The sequence below is a fragment of the Miscanthus floridulus genome, chromosome 15, assembly GCF_019320115.1.
Source record: "Miscanthus floridulus cultivar M001 chromosome 15, ASM1932011v1, whole genome shotgun sequence".
NCBI lineage: Eukaryota > Viridiplantae > Streptophyta > Magnoliopsida > Poales > Poaceae > Miscanthus > Miscanthus floridulus.
The window spans coordinates 34,984,176-35,003,158 of NC_089594.1; the positions used below are offsets into that span (position 1 = coordinate 34,984,176).

At 44.9% G+C, this 18,983-nt stretch overlaps 1 protein-coding gene across 1 annotated transcript; it reads right to left on the reverse strand.

The window, feature by feature from the left end:
• Nucleotides 1-17,037: 17,037 nt before the first annotated feature.
• Nucleotides 17,038-17,541, reverse strand: LOC136507348 (uncharacterized). The gene has a single exon (XM_066502105.1). It carries the CDS (start codon nt 17,539-17,541, stop codon nt 17,038-17,040), a length of 504 nt encoding a protein of 167 aa, XP_066358202.1.
• Nucleotides 17,542-18,983: the final 1,442 nt, after the last annotated feature.

The following is an 18,983-nucleotide window of genomic DNA, read 5'->3' on the forward strand; positions in this document are numbered from 1 at the left end:
AAGATGACAACATATATCAAGTCTATCAGTAGGAAGGTTTGGAAAGTGGTGAAGACAAAGATTGAGATAGAAGATCCAGAGAATCACACCACCGCTGAAGAATTGCTTCTCCAAAACAATGACATTGCTCTTAGTGCCATTCATGATGCCATTGATGAGAGAACATTTGAGCAAATCAAGAACATTGAGATGACTTATGAGGCTTGGAAGAAGTTGGAGGAATCATTTGAGGGCACTCAAGCCATGAAGAGTGCCAAGGCATATATCCACAAGGAGAAGTTTGCTAGTTTCAAGATGGAGGATGAGAGTGTGCTGGAGATATTTTATAGGCTTCAAGTGCTTGTCAATGATCTCAAAGCACTTGGAGAGAAGGTGGAGGACAAGGACTTCTCTCATAAGTTCTTGAGATGCCTACCCTCAAGATTTGGCACATTGGTCACTATTCTAGTAAGGAGTGGTTTGGACACCATAACACCAAACCAAGTATTAGGAGATATAATGACCGATGATACATATAGAGACGATGATGAGAAGGAAGGAAAGAAGGAAAAGAAAGATGAGAAGAAGGATGAGAAGAAGAAGAGTGTGGCATTCAAAGTCACATCATCCAAGGGCAAGGCCAAGCAAGACACATCAAGTGAAGATGATGGTTCATGGGATGATGATGATGGTGAGAAGATGGCTCTCTTTGTCAAGAGATTTGGCAAGTTCATGGTGAAGAAGGGCTACCATGCTAGAAGAAAGAAGTCTTCATCCAAGAATAAGGAAGACTCAAGAAGGTGCTTCAATTGTGGAAGCAAAGATCATCTTGTTGCTCAATGCCCATACAATAGCGACAATAGTGATGACGACAAGACCACCAAGAAGAAGGCACTTGCAAGCATTGCTATCAATGAGAAGCATTCTCTCTTTGACATTTCATCATGCTTCATGGCTAAAGCCACTAAGGTATAAACTTGTGATGATGGAAGTGATAAGGAACATGATAATGAAAATGAAAATGAAAGTGATAGTGATGATGATGAACCAACTAAGGATGAATTACTTGACATGCTAGATGATGCTAAAGAACACTTTGACATTAAGAGAAGGGAATGCAAAAGCTTGCGTAAGGAACTAAAAACCCTTAAGCAAGCCTTTGATGAGCTCAATGCATCTCATGAGAGGCTAGAGTAAGCCCATGAGAAGCTTGGCAAGGTTCACAAGAAGCTTGAAAAAGCTCATTCCTCTTTGCTTAATGAGCAAAATGGGAAGAAGCATGTTTGAGACATGTGATGTAGGCTTAACTTGTGATATAATTGATGAATCATTCCATAAGCCTATCATTGTTGCTCCCACTAACTCTTCTTGTAGCACTTCTACTTCCACCTCATCTAGTAGTGATGGTTTCACTTGTGATGCCTCACTAATGGTTGAGAATGAGACTCTCAAGAAGGAGGTCAATGAGCTCACTCACACCTTGGCTAAGGCCTATGGTGGTGAGGACCACTTGCTTATGTGCTTGGGTAGCCAAAGAGCTTCTCTCTACAAAGAGGGATTAGGCTATATCCCTAAGAAAGGAAAGGTGGCCTTTGCTCCTCATAAGACTAGTTTTGTGAAGAACAATGGTCGATTTTGCACTAGTTACAAGCAAGTTGGCCATAAAGAGCATGAGTGCAAGAACAAGAGCAAAAATGCTAATTTATCCTCAATTAAGATTAATTCTTTCTATGTGCTTACTAAGGGTACAAATGGTGTGAAAGCTAAGTTCATTGGTACACCATGGATGGGCTCAAAGAAGAAAGCCATTTGGGTGCCAAAGAGCTTGGTCACTAACCTTTAAGGACCCAAGCAAGTTTGGGTACCTAAAAAGAATTGATCTTCTTTTGTAGGTCAATTATAAAGCCAGAGGAAGGCATTGGGTTCTTGATAGTGGGTGCACTCAACACATGACCAGTGATGCAAAAATATTCAACTCAATCAATACCAATGTCAATGATTGTTATGATAGTATCACCTTTGGTGACAATGGCAAAGGCAAGGTTAAAGGGCTTGGTAAGATTGCAATATCCAATCATATGAACATATCCAATGTGTTGCTAGTAGAGAGCTTGAACTTCAATTTGCTATCCATGGCTCAATTGTGTGATCTTGGATTCAAATGCATATTTGGGGTAGTTGATGTAGAGATCATAAGTGTAGATGGCTCTAACTTGATCTTCAAGGGCTTTAGATATGAGAATCTATACTTGGTTGATTTCAATGCTAGTGAAGCTCAATTATCTACATGTTTGTTTACTAAGTTTAGCATGGGTTGGTTATGGCATAGAAGGCTTGGTCATGTTGGAATGAAATAATTGAATAGATTGGTCAAGTATGACTTTGTTAAAGGCTTGAAAGATGTAGTGTTTGAGAAAGATAAGCTCTGTAGCTCTTCCCAAGCCAGAAAACAAGTTGGAAACACCCATCCTAAGAAAAGCATGATGAACACTAGTAAAGCATTTGAGTTATTGCACATAGACTTGTTTGGGCCAACTCAATACACTAGCATTGGTGGTAACAAATATGGCTTTGTGATAGTGGATGATTATACTAGATACACTTAGGTATTCTTTCTAGTGGATAAAAGTGATGTATTTGCAACATTCAAATCATTTGTCAAGGGCATTCACAATGAGTTTGAAACAACCATCAAGAGAGTTAGAAGTGACAATGGTAGTGAGTTCAAGAACACTAGAATTGATGAGTTGTGTGATGAATTTAGAATTAGACATCAATTCTCAGCTAAGTACATTCCATAATCAAATGACCTTGTTGAGAGAAAGAATAGAACACTCATTGATATGACAAGGTCTGTGCTTGGTGAGTACAATGTGAGTCAATCTTTTTGGGCCGAAGCTTTCAACACGGCTTGCTATTGTAGCAACCGCCTCTATTGTCACCCATTAAAAGAGAAGACATCATATGAGCTCTTGAATGGTAGAAAGCCCAACATTGCATATTTTCGAGTCTTTGGTTGCAAATGCTATATCTTAAAGAAAGGCACTAGATTGGGCAAGTTTGACAAGAAATGTGATGAAGGATTCCTACTTGGATACTCAACTACTAGCAAAGCATATAGAATTTGGAATTTGGATAGTGGTACTCTTGAGGAAGTTCATGATGTTGAATTTGATAAAACCAAGGGTTCCCAAGATGAGAATGAGAACTTGGAAGATGTTAGAGACATTCAACTTTCAAAAGCCATGAAGAACATGGATGTTGATGAATTGAGGCCTAGGCAAATGAATGATGATGAAGATGATCAAGTGCAAGTGCTCTCTAACACAAATTTGCAAGATGATACAAATCAAGCTAGTACAAATGGCTCTCATGACAATGAACAAAATCAAGTGGCTAGCACATCATCTCAATCCAATGATCAAGCAACTACAAGCAATCAAGTTCCAATACTCCAACCCACCAATATTGTAAGGGATCATCCATTGGACACTATCATTGGTGATATTTCAAGAGGTGTGCAAACTAGATCAAGATTGGCTTCATTTTATGAGCATTTCTCATTTATGTCGTCCATTGAACCAAAGAAGATAGATGAAGCATTGAAGGATGTTGATTGGGTGAATGCTATGCATGAATAATTGAATAACTTTAGAAGAAATCAAGTATGGGAATTAGTGGAGAGACCAAAGGGACACAATGTGATTGGAACCAAATGGGTTTTTAGAAACAAGCAAGATCAAGATGAGATAGTAGTAAGGAACAAAGCAAGATTGATAGCATAAGGATATACACAAATTAAAGGTCTTGACTTTGGAGAAACATATGCCCTAGTTGCTAGATTGGAAGCAATTAGAATCTTATTAGCCTATGCTTGTGCCCACAACATCAAGCTCTATCAAATGGATGTCAAGAGTGCATTTCTCAATGGTTACATCAATGAAGAAGTATACGTTGAGCAACCTCTTGGGTTTGAAGATGACAAGAAGCCCGGCCATGTGTACAAGTTGAAGAAGGCATTGCATGGCTTGAAGCAAGCACCTAGAGCATGGTATGAGAGATTGAGGGACTTTCTACTCTCTAAAGGGTTCATGATGGGTAAGGTTGAAACCATTCTTTTCACCAAGAAGATTGGCAAAGACTTATTTGTGTTGCAAATCTATGTTGATGACATCATATTTAGATCAAGCAATCAAGACTTTTGTGAAGAGTTTGGAAAGATGATGGCTAATGAGTTTGAAATGTCCATGATTGGAGAGTTAAGTTACTTCCTTGGTCTTCAAATCAAGCAATTGAAGAATGGTGCATTTGTGAGTCAAGGCAAGTACATCAAAGACATGCTCAAGAAGTTTGGCATGAGTGATAGCAAAGCCATTAGCACACCAATGGGGACAAATGACAACTTGGATAGTGATGCAAGTGGTAATATGGTGGATCAAAAATTATATTAGTCTATGATTGGAAGCCTACTCTATGTGACTGCATCAAGGCCGGATGTCATGTTTAGTGTATGTATGTGTGCAAGATTTTAGGCCTCACCAAGAGAAAGTCATTTGAAGGTTACAAAGAGAATATTGAGGTACTTGAAGCATACACAAAATGTTGGTTTATGGTATCCCAAAGGAGCAAAGTTTGAGCTAGTTAGTTACTCCGACTCGGATTATACGGGATGCAAGGTTGAAAGGAAGAGCACCTCTGGTACATGTCAATTGTTGGGAAGATCACTTGTTTCATGGTCATCAAAGAAGCAAAATAGTGTTGCATTATCAACCGCCGAAGCTGAATACATATCCGCCGGTAGTTGTTGTGCACAAATACTTTAGATGAAGGCCACCTTGAATGACTTTGGAATCAAGTTCAAGAAAGTGCCATTGCTATGTGACAATGAGAGTACAATCAAGTTAATCAACAACCCGGTTCAACATGCAAGAACAAAGCACATTGATGTCCGCCATCATTTCATAAGAGATCACCAACAAAAAGGGGACATTTGCATTGAGAGTGTGGGCACCGAAGATCAACTTGTCGATATATTCACCAAGCCATTAGATGAGAAAAGGTTTTGCAAGCTAAGGAATGAGTTGAACATGTTGGATTTCTCAAATATGTGTTGATGCACCCTCCACTTATATGACATGCCTCTCCTTTGAGCAATCCAAGGTAAAAGTTGTTTGGCATGGCATACATCCTTGCTAAGGACATGTTTAGTGTATCTAGTCATCTTTCACTTTTAATAGGCTCATTCATGAAAATCAAATAAATTTGATGCTTGTATGGTACCACTATTGCTTTTATGCTTGACTTGATCAAGTGGTAGCATATGACATGTTTGTGGGCTTGTAAACTTAGTGTTTGATCTAGAAAATGAGCTATAAGTGTTTAACTCAACATGGTACAAGATAACCCTTATTTGGAGGTGTGACGAAGCTTGTCCTTGGATCAAACCGAGTTAAATATCTTTGGCAAGTGATCTAGATTTGACCAAATTTGGGAAAATGATCCTCACCCCATTGATTGACATTGATAATCTCAACCTATTTAAAATTAAACCTTTGTGGTCATTGATGACAAAGGGGGAGAAATAGTGTACAAATATAGTGAAAAGACAACAAAGGGGGAGAAATTGAGAAATTGACATAGGGGGAGAGATATGATAAAGAAAGGGATCAATTAAAATTTTTAGCACACAAGTAGGGGCAGCAAGCTCATAAACTTGGTCGATGCATTTGAATGTGCATTTCATATATTTGCTTGCATGGCACAAGTTTTAAATTTCAATATCCATGCTTGTGTGGTGTATGCTAGTTGTAGGTTTGAATGATGAAATGAAAAACTAGCATGCATAGGTTAAGTAACTAGACTCATGCTCATATTATGAAAACTAGACCCTTACTTCTAATGTTGATCTCACGGGGTATTCTAGTTTTTTTGTGGATGTCTAGTTACTCATGGTGCTAAGGATGGTATATTGGTGCACTCCGATTGGTATCACGCTTTAAAGGTCCATCTCTTATACCTTATCATCATTTGGTAGACATTGACTCCTACATTTCCTATCTAAACATATGTGCAAGCTACTATCCAAACTCTTAGCACATATGTAGGGGGAGCAATTGCTACCATTCAGGGTTCATGAAACTTGTCCATATCCTTTTACACATGGTAAATATGCTTGGGCAAGCAACATGGATTCAATTAAATTTCAATTCATATCTTTGTGTAAGGGTTGTCATCAATTACCAAAAAGGGGGAGATTGAAAGCTCTAGTTTGGTTTTGGTGAATTGATGAAACCCTAAGTGCTAACCTAGTTCATCTAAGTGATCATGAGATAGGTAGCATTATTCCAAGTGGTGAAGCAACGGTGAAGATCATGATGATGGTGATACCATGGTGATGATAAAATGCTTGGACTTGGAGAAGAAGAAAGAGAAAAACAAAAATCTCAAGGCAAAGGTGAAACTTGAGAGGAGCTTTTTCATTTTGGTGATCGAGACACTTAGTGAGTGTGATCACATTTAGGATCGATATCCGTACTATTAAGAGGGGTAAAACTCGTATTGAAATGCGGTTATCAAAGTGCCACTAGATGCTCTAACTCATTGCATATGAATTTAGGATCTAGTGGAGAGCCAACACCCTTGAAAATGTTTGTGAAAATATGCTAACACACATGCACAAGGTGATACACTTGGTGTTTGGCACATTTGAGCAAGGGTGGAGAAGTTAGTGAAGTAAAGGAGGTGTTTGTCACTATGAAACTATGACCGGACGCCAGTCACATGGTGACCGGACTCGGGGGAGCAGCGTCTGGTCATTTATAAAACCAGTGGTGTGCTCGGGCTACTCTCAACCTGAGACCAGATGCAGGTGACTGGACTCTGGCTGAACACTGTTCAGCGTCTAGTCCTGCTGACGTGGCAGCGCGCAGAGAAGAGGAGGAGGAGCGGACGCACCGGCGCATCCAGTCATGGTGGACCGGACGCGTTCGGTCAAAAAAACTTGTCTTTGGTGCCTTACTAGAAATGATTAGACTCTAGTGATGGAGCATCAGGTCACTTTAAGCAGTGCGTCCGGTCACAACTTAACACGTGGCGCGAAGTAGACTAACCGTTAAGATCGGGTGCTCAGCATTTGAGACTGATGACATGTGGCGAGCATCGGTTGATCGGACGCTAGGGTCCTGCATCCGGTCAACCTGACTAGCGCATCCGATCAGCCTGTGTTTCACTAGACAGAGGAGCCAATGGCTCAATTCATGGGGGATCTCTATTTAAGCCCCATGGCAGGCTCAAGCTCACTCTTTTGGCCATTTTGCATTGACATAGCAACCTTGTGAGCTTAGCCAAATCCCTCCCACTCATCTCCATCATTGATTCATCATCTTTGTGATATTGGGAGTGAATCCAAGTGGATTGCTTGAGTGTTTGCATCTAGAGGCACTTGGTGTTCATGTTTCGCTGCCGGTTTAGCTTGTTTCTCTTGGTGGTTGCCACCACCTAGACAACTTGGAGCAGCGAGGATCATCGAGCGGAGGTTGGTAATTGTCTCCAGCTCCGATCGTGGTGATTGTGAGGGGTTCTTGACCTTTCCCCGGTGGAGAGCCAAAAGGTACTCTAGTAAATTGATCGTGGCTTGTGTGATCCTCATCTTGTGTTGGTTGTGCAGCACCCTATTGAGGGTTTAGCGTGTGATGCCAATTAGCGTGTGAACCTCAAAGTGAGTGAATCACCACAACGAGGACTAGCTTGCCGGCAAGCAAGTGAATCTCGGTAAAAAATCATTGTGTCATCATTTGATTCCGAGGTGATTGGTCTTCATTGGTATTCATTATTGTGATTGATTAGTTCATTCCTCGACTCGGCGGTATAACCATCTTGCTCTCTCTCTTTACATTACTGCAAACTAGTTGTCAAGCTCTTTAGTGTAGCTAGTCGTGAGAGCTTGTTAGTTTGGTTAGTGTGGCTCTTTAGTTAGCCTTTGAGAGCACACTAACTTAGTGTAGTGACATAGCCATTGTGTGGATAGACACTATAGAAACTAGAATTGTGGTAGGTGGCTTGTATTTTTAGTAGGCTAGTACAACACTCGCTTCGCCTCATATTTATCTAACTGGTTTGCTAAGTGTTGTTGTAGAAATTTTTAATAGGCTATTCACCCCCTCTAGCCATTAGGACCTTTCATCTTCGCTGTAGACCCTAGAAGCTAAAGTCGCAGCTCCTTGAGCCGCTATCGTGTTGTCGGTGCCAAAATGCGAGCCGCACCGCCGTGAGCCAAGAGCGACGCTGCCATACACGTCATGGTGGCCGCGCCTATCCGGTCGCCGTTCTGTCTCATAGTTGGGCGTTAGGGTTTAGCCTTAGGACGACGAAGCTCGTGGGGAAGATGGATGCACGCTTGCATCACCTTTCCCACCAGAACATCACTATGCTGCCGCCGTGCTCACGCCGTCGTGCTGCCATCCACACGGCCAAGCTTCATCGCCGCTCCACCTTGACCTAATCTATGCCATAGAGCTACACTGGGGTTCATAGAAGTCGTAGCCATGCTTGTTTGGTCGCATCTTCGCCAGAGACAGCGAGTCCGCCACCGCGTGCCGCTGTCGAGCCGCCATGCTTGCCGGTGAGCTAACTCTGGTGATCCGCCAAGCCAACCAAGGGTACCAACAGGTGCTCAAGGGTGTGGGGAACACAACGGTGGTGACCTCATCATCGGTGACCTCGCCGATGGCGCATTCTCGCCGGTCAAAGCCGGTGCTCTGCTCTGGTTCCACTGACGAGTGGGGCTAGGTTGACTGCGGGACCCGCGCGTCAGCCACCGTGGGTGTAGTAGACTGGGTCTACATAGCATTTAGGGTTTATACCGGCTATGGTTACTTTTGTTATGCTACTAAATGATATACCACAAGTTTGGCACATGTTAGTTGCTAATCTAGAGATGAATAACTATAATTAACTTGATTAGTGGCTTTTTCTGCAAAATGTTGTCAAGCTAGCTCTACTTATAAAGCCTTGTATAATCCTTTGAGTCACTTTATTTTTGGTTTATGATGGGTAAGTCTAGCTGAGTACCTTCTCATACTCAGGGTTTTAATCCCATGGTTGCAGATGGTACAGTTTATCATGGCTATTGCAAGAACTGCTTTTGTCTCGCCGTGGACGAGGAGTAAGCCCTAGGCAGGCATCTCTTATTAATCCCTCTCTTATGCTTTTGTGGAAGTGTGATCGTGAGCTGGCATTATATTTAAATAAGGTTGCAGATGTTGGTTTCAAACTTTTAATTTGCTTCCGCTACTATCTTACCTGAACGTGGTTTGTAATAACTATAATTCGTACGTTGATGGATGAACTATATTTGTGAACTTTATGTAACGTGTGACATGTATGTTGAATCATGTATGATCTTGGTTGTATGTTGATGGTTAATCGAGACCCTTCGTGGTACTCGACAGACTATCAGGTTTATATGGGCTCAAGTATGACAGTGCGACCGCTTGCGGGTTGCTATTGTACTTGTGCTCTTATAAATTGGACGGTTTTGCTACACCGTTCTTCCTTGGAATGTTGGTTAGGCATCATCTTTTCTCCCCAGTTTTACCCTCAAGTTCTAGTTCCCTCTCTGTCCATGATGGTTACCCTACGTGCAATGCAGATTAGAATGATGATCCGGTCAAAGCAGCATAGATCGCTGTGAGGTGGAGAAGAGAATGGAAGGAAGGAACGGATCGCCTGGGGTTGGTCAACGTGCTTGCTGCGATTTTCCTAGGTGAGATGTCGAATCCTAATTAAGTTATTTGGATCAAGTTTTATGGTCAAATCATCTAATTAGAGGAGGTTTAGTTGGAGTAATTCCTAAATTTGATCTCATTCACGTTTAGAAATCCCATCAAACTGTGCTGTTCCTGTTCATCATCATTTTTAGGCATCTTAATAGCCTTAATAAATATGTTCACTGTTTACAAAGTTGTATATGACTCCAATACCTTTCTTTCGACACCAAGGTGACCCTCATAGCCTCTGTATTTTGGAGATATGATCATCTTAATTAGATTCTTTTTCAGTTACGAGAATTTGGACAGGTTTTACATCTATTCAATTTTTGGACATCGTAATGGAACAATCTGAACTTTTGGTATAAATAAAAGTTGTAGGAATTTTCTTAAGCTTCTGGATTGTTAAAGAACATATTTGTTGGATAAGTATACCTCCAGTTATGGATTTATAAGTTTAGTGTTCTGTTTTGATTGTCAGAAAAGTTTAGTTAAGTTCAGAGGTTGTTTATGCCATCTTAGAGATCTCTTATGCTGAATCTTACTATAGCAAAGTTGTATATAATGGAGTTTTCTATCATCTGATAACTTTTTATAATTTTTGGATGTATGGTTAAAACTATATGAAATAGAGAAGCAATAGTGCTGCTGCCATTAACCGAAGTGCGTCGGTAGTGGCGTAATCTATGGGTTTGGTTGTTCTTGTGTGTATGTCATTGTTTGTATGATGGTGTTGGTACTGAGTATTATGGTTTGCCAGTGTGCCCAACTCTTTGATTAATCATCGATAAAGTCAAGTAAACGTGGCATTGTGATCCACATGCTTTGGTTTTTTTGTTTGAATTTTGTTGGATTGTTTAGCCCGGCAATGCCTAGCAACGTGATCGTGTAGATTGATCTAGATGGTTGCACACGAGACATAGAGTTTTATACTGGTTCGGACCCCCGAGAAACGAGTAAAAGCCATACATCCAATTGCTACTTCTTCTTATATCCGTATGCTCGGTTACAGGGGCTGTTGCTCCTAGCTGTGAGGTAGATTGGAATGAGGCGATGGTGTCGTGGTGGATGTGACGATCACGGAGTCCTTACCCCTCTTTATATAGGTAGAGGGGTAGGGTTACAACAAGGGTGATCGGTGCTACAGATTGGATTCCTAGTTGGTTACAATGAATCAATTCTATCCTACCATAGCTGTGAGGTGACAGATATCGTTCATACGTCGTGATCTCCAAGTTGGTAGTTGCGCTTAGTCCTCGCTGGCTTCCTCCTCAGTCATCCTCCATTGTTGGGCTAGATATATGGTCAGTGAGGGTACCCTGGGCCCATATCTCTGACAGTAGCCCCACAGGAATTAATGACGGGCTCGTAGAGCTGTACCATCCTTTGGGTGCCGTGAGTCCCTATAACGTTCTGGTACCATAGGTCCTGATGAACACTTCTCGGGTACCGAGATGCTCGAATACAGTCAGAAGGTCTTGAGTATCGGGATGGCTATGTGTGTCACACTGACTAGCAGTAGTGCCTTCCTGAGTTTCGGGATTCCTTCGGGTGGAAGTCTTCCTCCCGTTTGAACGCATCGCATGCGCGTCATTGAATCCTATAAAAGATAAGGATAGTAGTGCCTGAGAACTCGAACCAATCTGTTTCCCATGCTTTTACTTTGTGGAACTCTCTCGATGCCCGAGTGTGTTTTTAATGCCAACTACCCACTCCCCTACCACGATCCTCAGGGCACTTATTTAAGCAGGGGGTAGGGAGGCCAATGAGTTTCACCCCTCCTTTCTTCCCCCAAATCCTCTAGCCTTAGACGGAGTGCGAGAGTGGTGATTCTGGTTGTGCACCATGGTTCATGGTGGTTTTCAGCGGTCATGTCGACGCTGGGAGAAAGCTTTCAAGATCGGGTTCCACAGTGGCCTAGCGGTGGCTGTTCTCCTTGGGTGTTAGAGGTAGCTCCACGAAGATGGGAACAATACCATTGGTGGCCCAAGTCGCTGAGGGAACGGTGGCTGGGTTCATCGGCGGTCGGCGCTCAGGAGCTCTCCGGGTCGGAGTATCTGTAGGGAATCCTAGAGGGCAAAGGGCAGCTTGCTATTGCCGGGAAGCCATTTTCCCCGTAGATCTTGACCTGGGTGCTCTCGTGTATTGATTTGGAGGCTTGATGCCGCCGACCTGACACCGTTTGCTCCTCCCCGATGCCGAGAAGATGGCGTGAGCTGCCCTCCTCACGGGACTTCTCCTCCTCTTGGATGTTAGAGGAAGCTCCACGAGGTGGGACTCTTGGTGGCGTCTTCCAAGCATCGTCCATGCTCATGAAGGTTGAAGGCAAGGTGAGTGTCATGGTGCGCCTTCGTTGAGCTTCTATGCTTCATGAGATATCCATCGTTTTGAGTGGCGAAGTCGATCCTGTGCTTAGAAAGATAATCATAACTGTAGAAGTTTCTAATAGATTTTGATTATTGTAAACCAGGGGATGTAAAATGAGTAGAGTTTAATTGAAAACAAGGACTTTTGTTGATTTTGAACACTACTACCTGTGTCCCGATTAAATCGGGTGGTTTGAAGATTTTCGTTCAGTCGAATCTGGCCTTGCATTTTTATGGGCCCCTTCCTGACCCAATGGGTAGTTAGTATAACTACGGGTTATGCAAGTGACTCGATCTAAAATTTTACTCCGACCAAGTGCGGTCGTTCGTGGCTCCGAAAGCCAGCAATCCTAAAAACTCAAGGATCACTTAGGCGAATAGCGAGCACATGTAAGCCTTTGGGGTTGTGGTGCATGCTATTCTATCGAGTTAATAACGGGTAGAATAGGTGAACATCCGCTATCCGAAAGCGGCAGGACAAAGCCTGACCAGCTGGGGCACGTCATAAAACTCTTTTTCCATATTTCAGGAGCTCGTACTTGGTTGCAGCCATGGGCTGACTAGTTTTCTGGTTTCCCCCGGAGGGGCACACATCCACTAAAATAAGGTACTTAGAGCCTGCCCAAACATTCGAGCAATTTACGTAGCCTCGAGGCTAGAGGTTTTAGGATCGGCTAGCGACCCCCCCGGACATCCACCTCACTCTAGAAATGGCAGGGTTACGTAGCGATTTACGTAGCTTTCATGATTCTGGGCCAAAATCACCGACTGCGCCTGCTGCTTTAGTGGGCTACGTCGGGCTTTGGTGGGGCCCAAATGTTGGTCCACCCAGTTTCACTAGCAATTTTGGGTCTCAGGCCTAGGGTCCATAAGGGTTTTGACTAGTATTAGCCACCCTTATAGGTTAGCCGAGGGTGGAGACGATCCATCCCTTTGCCACCATAGACGAAAGCAGTAGTGCCCACTCCTCTGCTTACCTGGACCTAGCAGACGTCGTCACATCTAGATCTCGCTGCCGATAGTCGTAGTTATGGCACTGAGAAAGACCCTGGCCAAGAAAACCAAAACCATTAGTTCAGTAAGTGAAGAAGATATGATCTCAAAAAGCAAAGGGGGATGGAGTCCCATCCCTAGTTCTCTGTGGGAGGTGTCGGTGGTGACAGTGGAGGACATCATGAATCTTGTGGTTGGGGGATTCCTGGTGCCAAGGGAGCTTTTGGGTTACCGGTATGCCCTTGGCCAGGATGTGCCCGCCCCTGATTCTGGCAAGATTGTAGTCTTTGTCAACTTCTTTCACCGTAGATTCAGGGTGCCCATCCACTGGTTCATCCAAGATCTCCTTCAATATCACGACGCGCAGGTACACCACCTAACCCCGAACAGGATCGTGCTTCTGGCGATGTTGATCTCCTATTGTGAAGACTTCACAGGGATTGAACCCCACTAGGTGTTGTTTTGTCGTTGCTTTGATGTTCTTCCTCAGTCAGACCGGAAGGTCACCGGTAGCCTTTGGATCAAGGTGGCCGATAAATCTCCATTCTTTCACATCGATCTCCCATCCAACGTCCCAAATTGGGCAAAGAAGTGATTTTATGTTTATGACTGCTCCGCTCTAACCTTTTCCCACAAGCTCCCACCCTCTCTACCAGCGATAGAGAAAGAGGAAGTTCTTGAGTCTAAGCTAGAAGAGGCGGACAAACTCGAAAGTGATCTGTAGGATTATCACTAGAGGAGAGGGGTTAACGGTCAGGCTCGCCAGGTGGCCTTCTTTCAAAGGTGGATCCAGCCCCTAAGGGAACGTGCATCCCTGATGTGTGACTCTCCTAATACCATCAGTCTGTCAGGAGAGCCCATTGAGCCGATGACCGTGCTTCAGGTGCTAGTTGTTACCAACAATGTGCTACGTTCAAAATCCTAGCTCACAGGCAAAGACCGTCTGGTGGAACCCCTGAGCTCAAATCCAAGAGACAATAGGAACTCAGTAAGGTGTCAGTCATTCAGTGATCAGTTGACATCCCATCCTGATTTCCTCATGTAACTTGCTCCATTTTGTAGGATCATCGAAAGTACTGCTCCAGGGCCCCTCTGGATAAGGTCCAGGAGCAGAGGACCAATGGTGTGGAGACATGTGCCAGTAATGGTGAGATATCCACACTTCAAGAGGAGTTGAGTGCCATCGTCCCTACTCCTTGTCCAAGTTGTGCCGGTCGTAGCGCGTTTGGTCCAGGCATGTAGACGAGGAGTTGCAGGGCTACAATAGAGTCTATAAGCACCAATGAGGGAGATGAAACCCCCGAGAAGAAGAAGAATAGACAGCACCAAGCACAGGCATCGGTAGTGCCAGGTATGTTGGTTGTACTCGGTCAGTCATGGCCTTATTGTATATGTGAATTTGGCTTACAATGTGTTGTTCGCAGTGCCGAGAGCTCTAGGGTCGCCCAGGCCCGCCAATGACAAGCCATCGGCTGGACGGTCTCGATCGTTGGTGACTTTGGCCTGAAGGTGGAGTATGCCCCCTTCGAGCAAGGTTCTAGGACCTCGAACAGGCGGCTGAAGAAGCCTACACTGCTGGATGTTCCTAGTGATTAGAACATGTAACTTCAATTCCTTTATCTCATGATTTTGTCGAGTGATGAGTTCCTGATGCTTTCTTTTTGGGCGTAGTTCCCAGTTGAAGACCCTGTCAACTGAGAGGTTGCCTGAAGCAATCACACTAGACAGCGCTAGAGAGATCATAGCTCTAGGAGTTTGCCCGAACGAGAGTGAGGATTTGACTATTTCAGAGAAGATTTGGGTCACTGTTACCCTTAATGACTTTGTGGCTGGTCTCGACACAGGCATGCCACCCTTGGAGTATGCTCAGGAATACGTTTCTCCAGTGATCCAGGTGAGGCCTATGCACGATGAACCTGCTCGGGCTCCTAGTGTGGGTACTCGAGGGAAAGAGCCTGTCATTGAGCCAGTTCACGGGTTTGACCCATCGGGGTCATCCTTGGAAGTTATTCCAGAGGATGGCCTCGAGAGGGTGTTGATGTGACTTGACTCTCCTCCGTAGGTGGATGATGTTCACCTAGTCCCTCTTAGGTTTTGGACCAAATGAGTAGGGGGAGGTCCATCGCTGCAAGCTTTCGACGTTGAAGGCGAGAGCTTGTTCAACGATGTCAAGGAGCGGCATCGCCTTGTCTCTGGCTTCAGAGAACTGGACAGGATGGCGAAACATGTCTACTGTGCTGTGAGGCTTGGCTAATGCTGTGAAGACCATGAGCATCTCGGCTATGGATTCCCTTAGCGCTACCCTAGAGGTATGATCTGCGTTGAGAGTTCTTGCCCCTGAGCACCGAACTAGTGGTTGCACCTAGGCGAGCGTCGCTCTTGGTTTATACTCGAGGCCACGCAGTGGACCCAATGGGTCTAGCCCTCGAGTCTTTGGTTGATTCATTCTGAATGAAGCTAAGACTTATGCCATCTTACTCTTGTACTATCTTTAGAAGAATTCCTCAGCCAAGTCCATGTTCATCCGGGAGAGATTCTCTCAACCGGGTGATGAAGCAAAGGCGTGGATAGCCGAGCTAGAGAGAGGTGGTAGCCCTAAAGCACCATCAGGACAAGACCCAAGGTAGGGTTGCCACTAGGACCTTTCTCCTTCATGTTTGGTGAGGCTTGTAAAACCTTTATTGCCTTTTCAGCTGCTGCCGAGGCTATTATCGGGCTGCCCTGATAGAAGGCTGCTTTTTGTGCCTCTAGCTTCCCGTACTGGAGGGAGAGGCAAAAACGGGTGCTTGCTCAGGAAGAGATAGAGAAGCTCCAAAAGCAGGTCCAAGGTATGTTTTATTTTCGGCAATGAATCATGTTACGATTGCATGTGGATTTTTGGACTGACACACTTTGTTCATAGAGAAGTCAGCTAAAGCGAGCCGCCTTAAGAATGAGATTGCTGAGTGTTAGTCTGACTATGCAAACCTAGAGGCCATGGCTGTTGAAGCTGAGTGACTACACATAGGGACCCTTTTGGCCATGGAGGTGAAGTACATGTCTCGGATGTCATCCCTTGAAGATGGGCTTCAGAGTGTTGTCGTGGCTGGTCGCGATGACTGCCAGGCGGCCTATGCTCAGCTGGGAGGGCCTGCTTCTTTGTCAGAGGTGTCTTCCCAGCTAAGGAGGATCCCAAGGCGCCTGGAGGAAGTTGCCTAGTATGGCTTATCCACTGGGGCACACATGGCGCTGGTGACCGTCAGGCAATCTACACTAACCTAAACATCAGCTCCATCAGGGGCAAACCCATTGACACGGATCCCTTACTGTATAGTTGGATTCAACAATAGGCTATAGAGCCTTCCGAGGCCATAATTCACGATGTGGATCTCTTTGTGATAGTACAGGGTAGTATGCCTGACTCATCAGAAGATTCGGGCGGCACCTGAGGCCGTCTTGTAATATGCTACACCCGACTTTGTATGCCCTATCTTTCACTGTCTTTAATTTTTTATGCTGGTTTAAGCTTTGGACCAACTACCTAGGGATTATTTGACCAAGATGAAACACTTTGGTCGAGTCCACGCAAGGTCTTGTTAAGTCACTTATACCATTAAAATGCCTATGAGACATTGATCGATTGAGAAAGTAAGAGTGAGCGATAGGTATGGTTATCATTGTAGCCCCCAAGCATGTTGATAAGTTAGTATAACATGTGAACGTGCTAGATAGGAACACAACAGCTACAAAGGTTAGCCCCCGAGAAACTCAGAGAGGTTCTTCGTAAGATACCCGAGAGATCACAGTTTATTCATGTAACAAATAAATGCTCTTTGCAAGATGTAAATGATAACCGTAGGTTGTTGGCTGCCTTCTCAAGATCCAAAGATGAGGGCCATAGGGGTTGAAGTTGGCGATAGAGTCGAGGATGATGGGTCTAGGGTGGTGGCAGGCTATTGTCCCAGAGTTGTGGATAGGAGCTTCTTCCCCAGCCTCGAGCAGGGGAGACTCGAAGCCATCGAGTCCAAGTTTTTGGCCTCTGTGTACTCAACGGCGTCCCTCTCGCATTGGTAGATGCTCTGGAAGTTTCCCGACACCGTGATTATGCCGCACGGTCCTGGCATCTTTAGCTTGAGGTAGGCATAGTTTGGGACTGTGATGAACTTGGTGTAACATGACCTCCCGAATATGGCGCTGTAAGGTCCCTGGAAGTTGACAACTTCAAAGGAGAGTGTCTCCTTTTGGTAGTGTACCGCATCACCGAATGTCATAGAGAGATCTATTATACCTAGGGGCATGACGCGCCACCCGGGGATGATACCATGGAAGGGGGACTGCGATGCGTGCAGCTTCCTTATGTCTGCGTTGAGCTTGTCGAAGGCATCCTTGTAAAGAATGTTGATGTCGCTGCCTCCGTCCATGAGGATCTTCATCACCCTCGTGTTCTCGATGACCATAGTTACCACTAGAGGGAATTGGCTCATCTCAACCACCCTGTCCGGATGATCGGTTCGATCATAGGTAATTGGCCATTTTGACCAGCATAGGTATAGCAGGGCGGCCAGTGCGGTTGCATAGATCTGTTTGTGAGTCAGCTTCTACAGCCTTCGATCCTGGTAGGCTTGAGGGCCACTGAAGATGAGAATGGAGCTACTAGTAGCCGTGTGTGGGCCTAGGTCATCGTCACGGTCTCCCGAGTACCCTTCTTGGTCTGTCCACCTTTTGGCTTCTAGAATGACACGTTTGTGGTAAGCGAGGCAATCTTTGGCAAGGTGGGTCACAATGAAACCGTGATTCTAACATGGGTTGTTCATGATCCTTTTGAACATGTCTCAATAGGATTGTCTCTTGCGAGGGATCGAGGCTATTCTCAGGATGGTATACTCGAGTTTGATCAGCGGCTGAGTCTGCTTCCCGAGAGCTCTTGAATGCTGGGCAGGGCCACGAGTATCGCGTTCCTATTTCTGTGCATTGATCGACAAGCGAGCATCTTGCCCATTCCCTAGTCAATCGTAGATTGGGTTGGGGGTGAGATGTTGTAGGTCCTCCCGTTGGTCGGCCCCTGGTCCCTAGAAGGCATTGTCGACGATCGCGTGGAGCAGGCTCGTGGCGTACTTCGGGAGTGTCCCAACTGAACCGTGACTTTCAAGTTGTCAGGTGCATCATTGGCTCAATCCTAGGAGCTGATTGAAGCAGCCTGACGGTCCCGTAGGGTCGACTAGCCATGTTTTGGCCATCCGCTGGGTGGGTGTGTTCAACTTGAATCTACCGAGTGTCAAGAGACTGATTGGGCTATTGGTGAAGGTGATTGTTCTTCGCTTTGAGATCATCATTCTAATGAAGGAGGTAGAGGTGCACTTCGTCATTGGTCTCATATGGGGCATCTGTGACTGTAATGTCTCCCGACGGCGGAGTGGCACTTTCGAGCATGAGCTTCTCGAGTGCTTCCCAAGGTGGCTCGGGGTCTTGTAGATTCATATAACACTCAGGTTGCTCCTTGGACTCAGTGCCTTCCTCTTTGGGTAGTTCCTCCTCTAAATCTGGGTTATCAAGGAGGAACTGATCATATTCGTCGAGATCGAGATCTAGGATAGGCTCATCGTCCTCTACATGTTCCCAATCTTTCAGTGTGTCGGCCATGTCTTCGTCGCCGTTGGCGATCATCCCGATGAACTAGGTAACTAGGTTGTCAAAATGCTTAGGAGAGTGAGAGCCATAGATGGGGTGATCCTCAGTGCGAGGTTTGGCGGGTTTCGCCAGGGCTTGTTGAAGCTAGTTCGAGTAAGTTGCCACCGCTTTCCTTAATCCGACCGGGAAGCCAGAAAGGAAGTCATCGGGTGGCAATTGTAGATCTAATTGGGGGTCTAGTTTGGATCTTCCCAAAGTCAGAGGGTGGCCT

What these genes read in the sequence shown, in the direction of transcription:
- LOC136507348 (XM_066502105.1), bottom strand. Translation starts at nt 17,541, where the DNA reads ATGGTCATCGAGAACACGAGGGTGATGAAGATCCTCATGGACGGAGGC.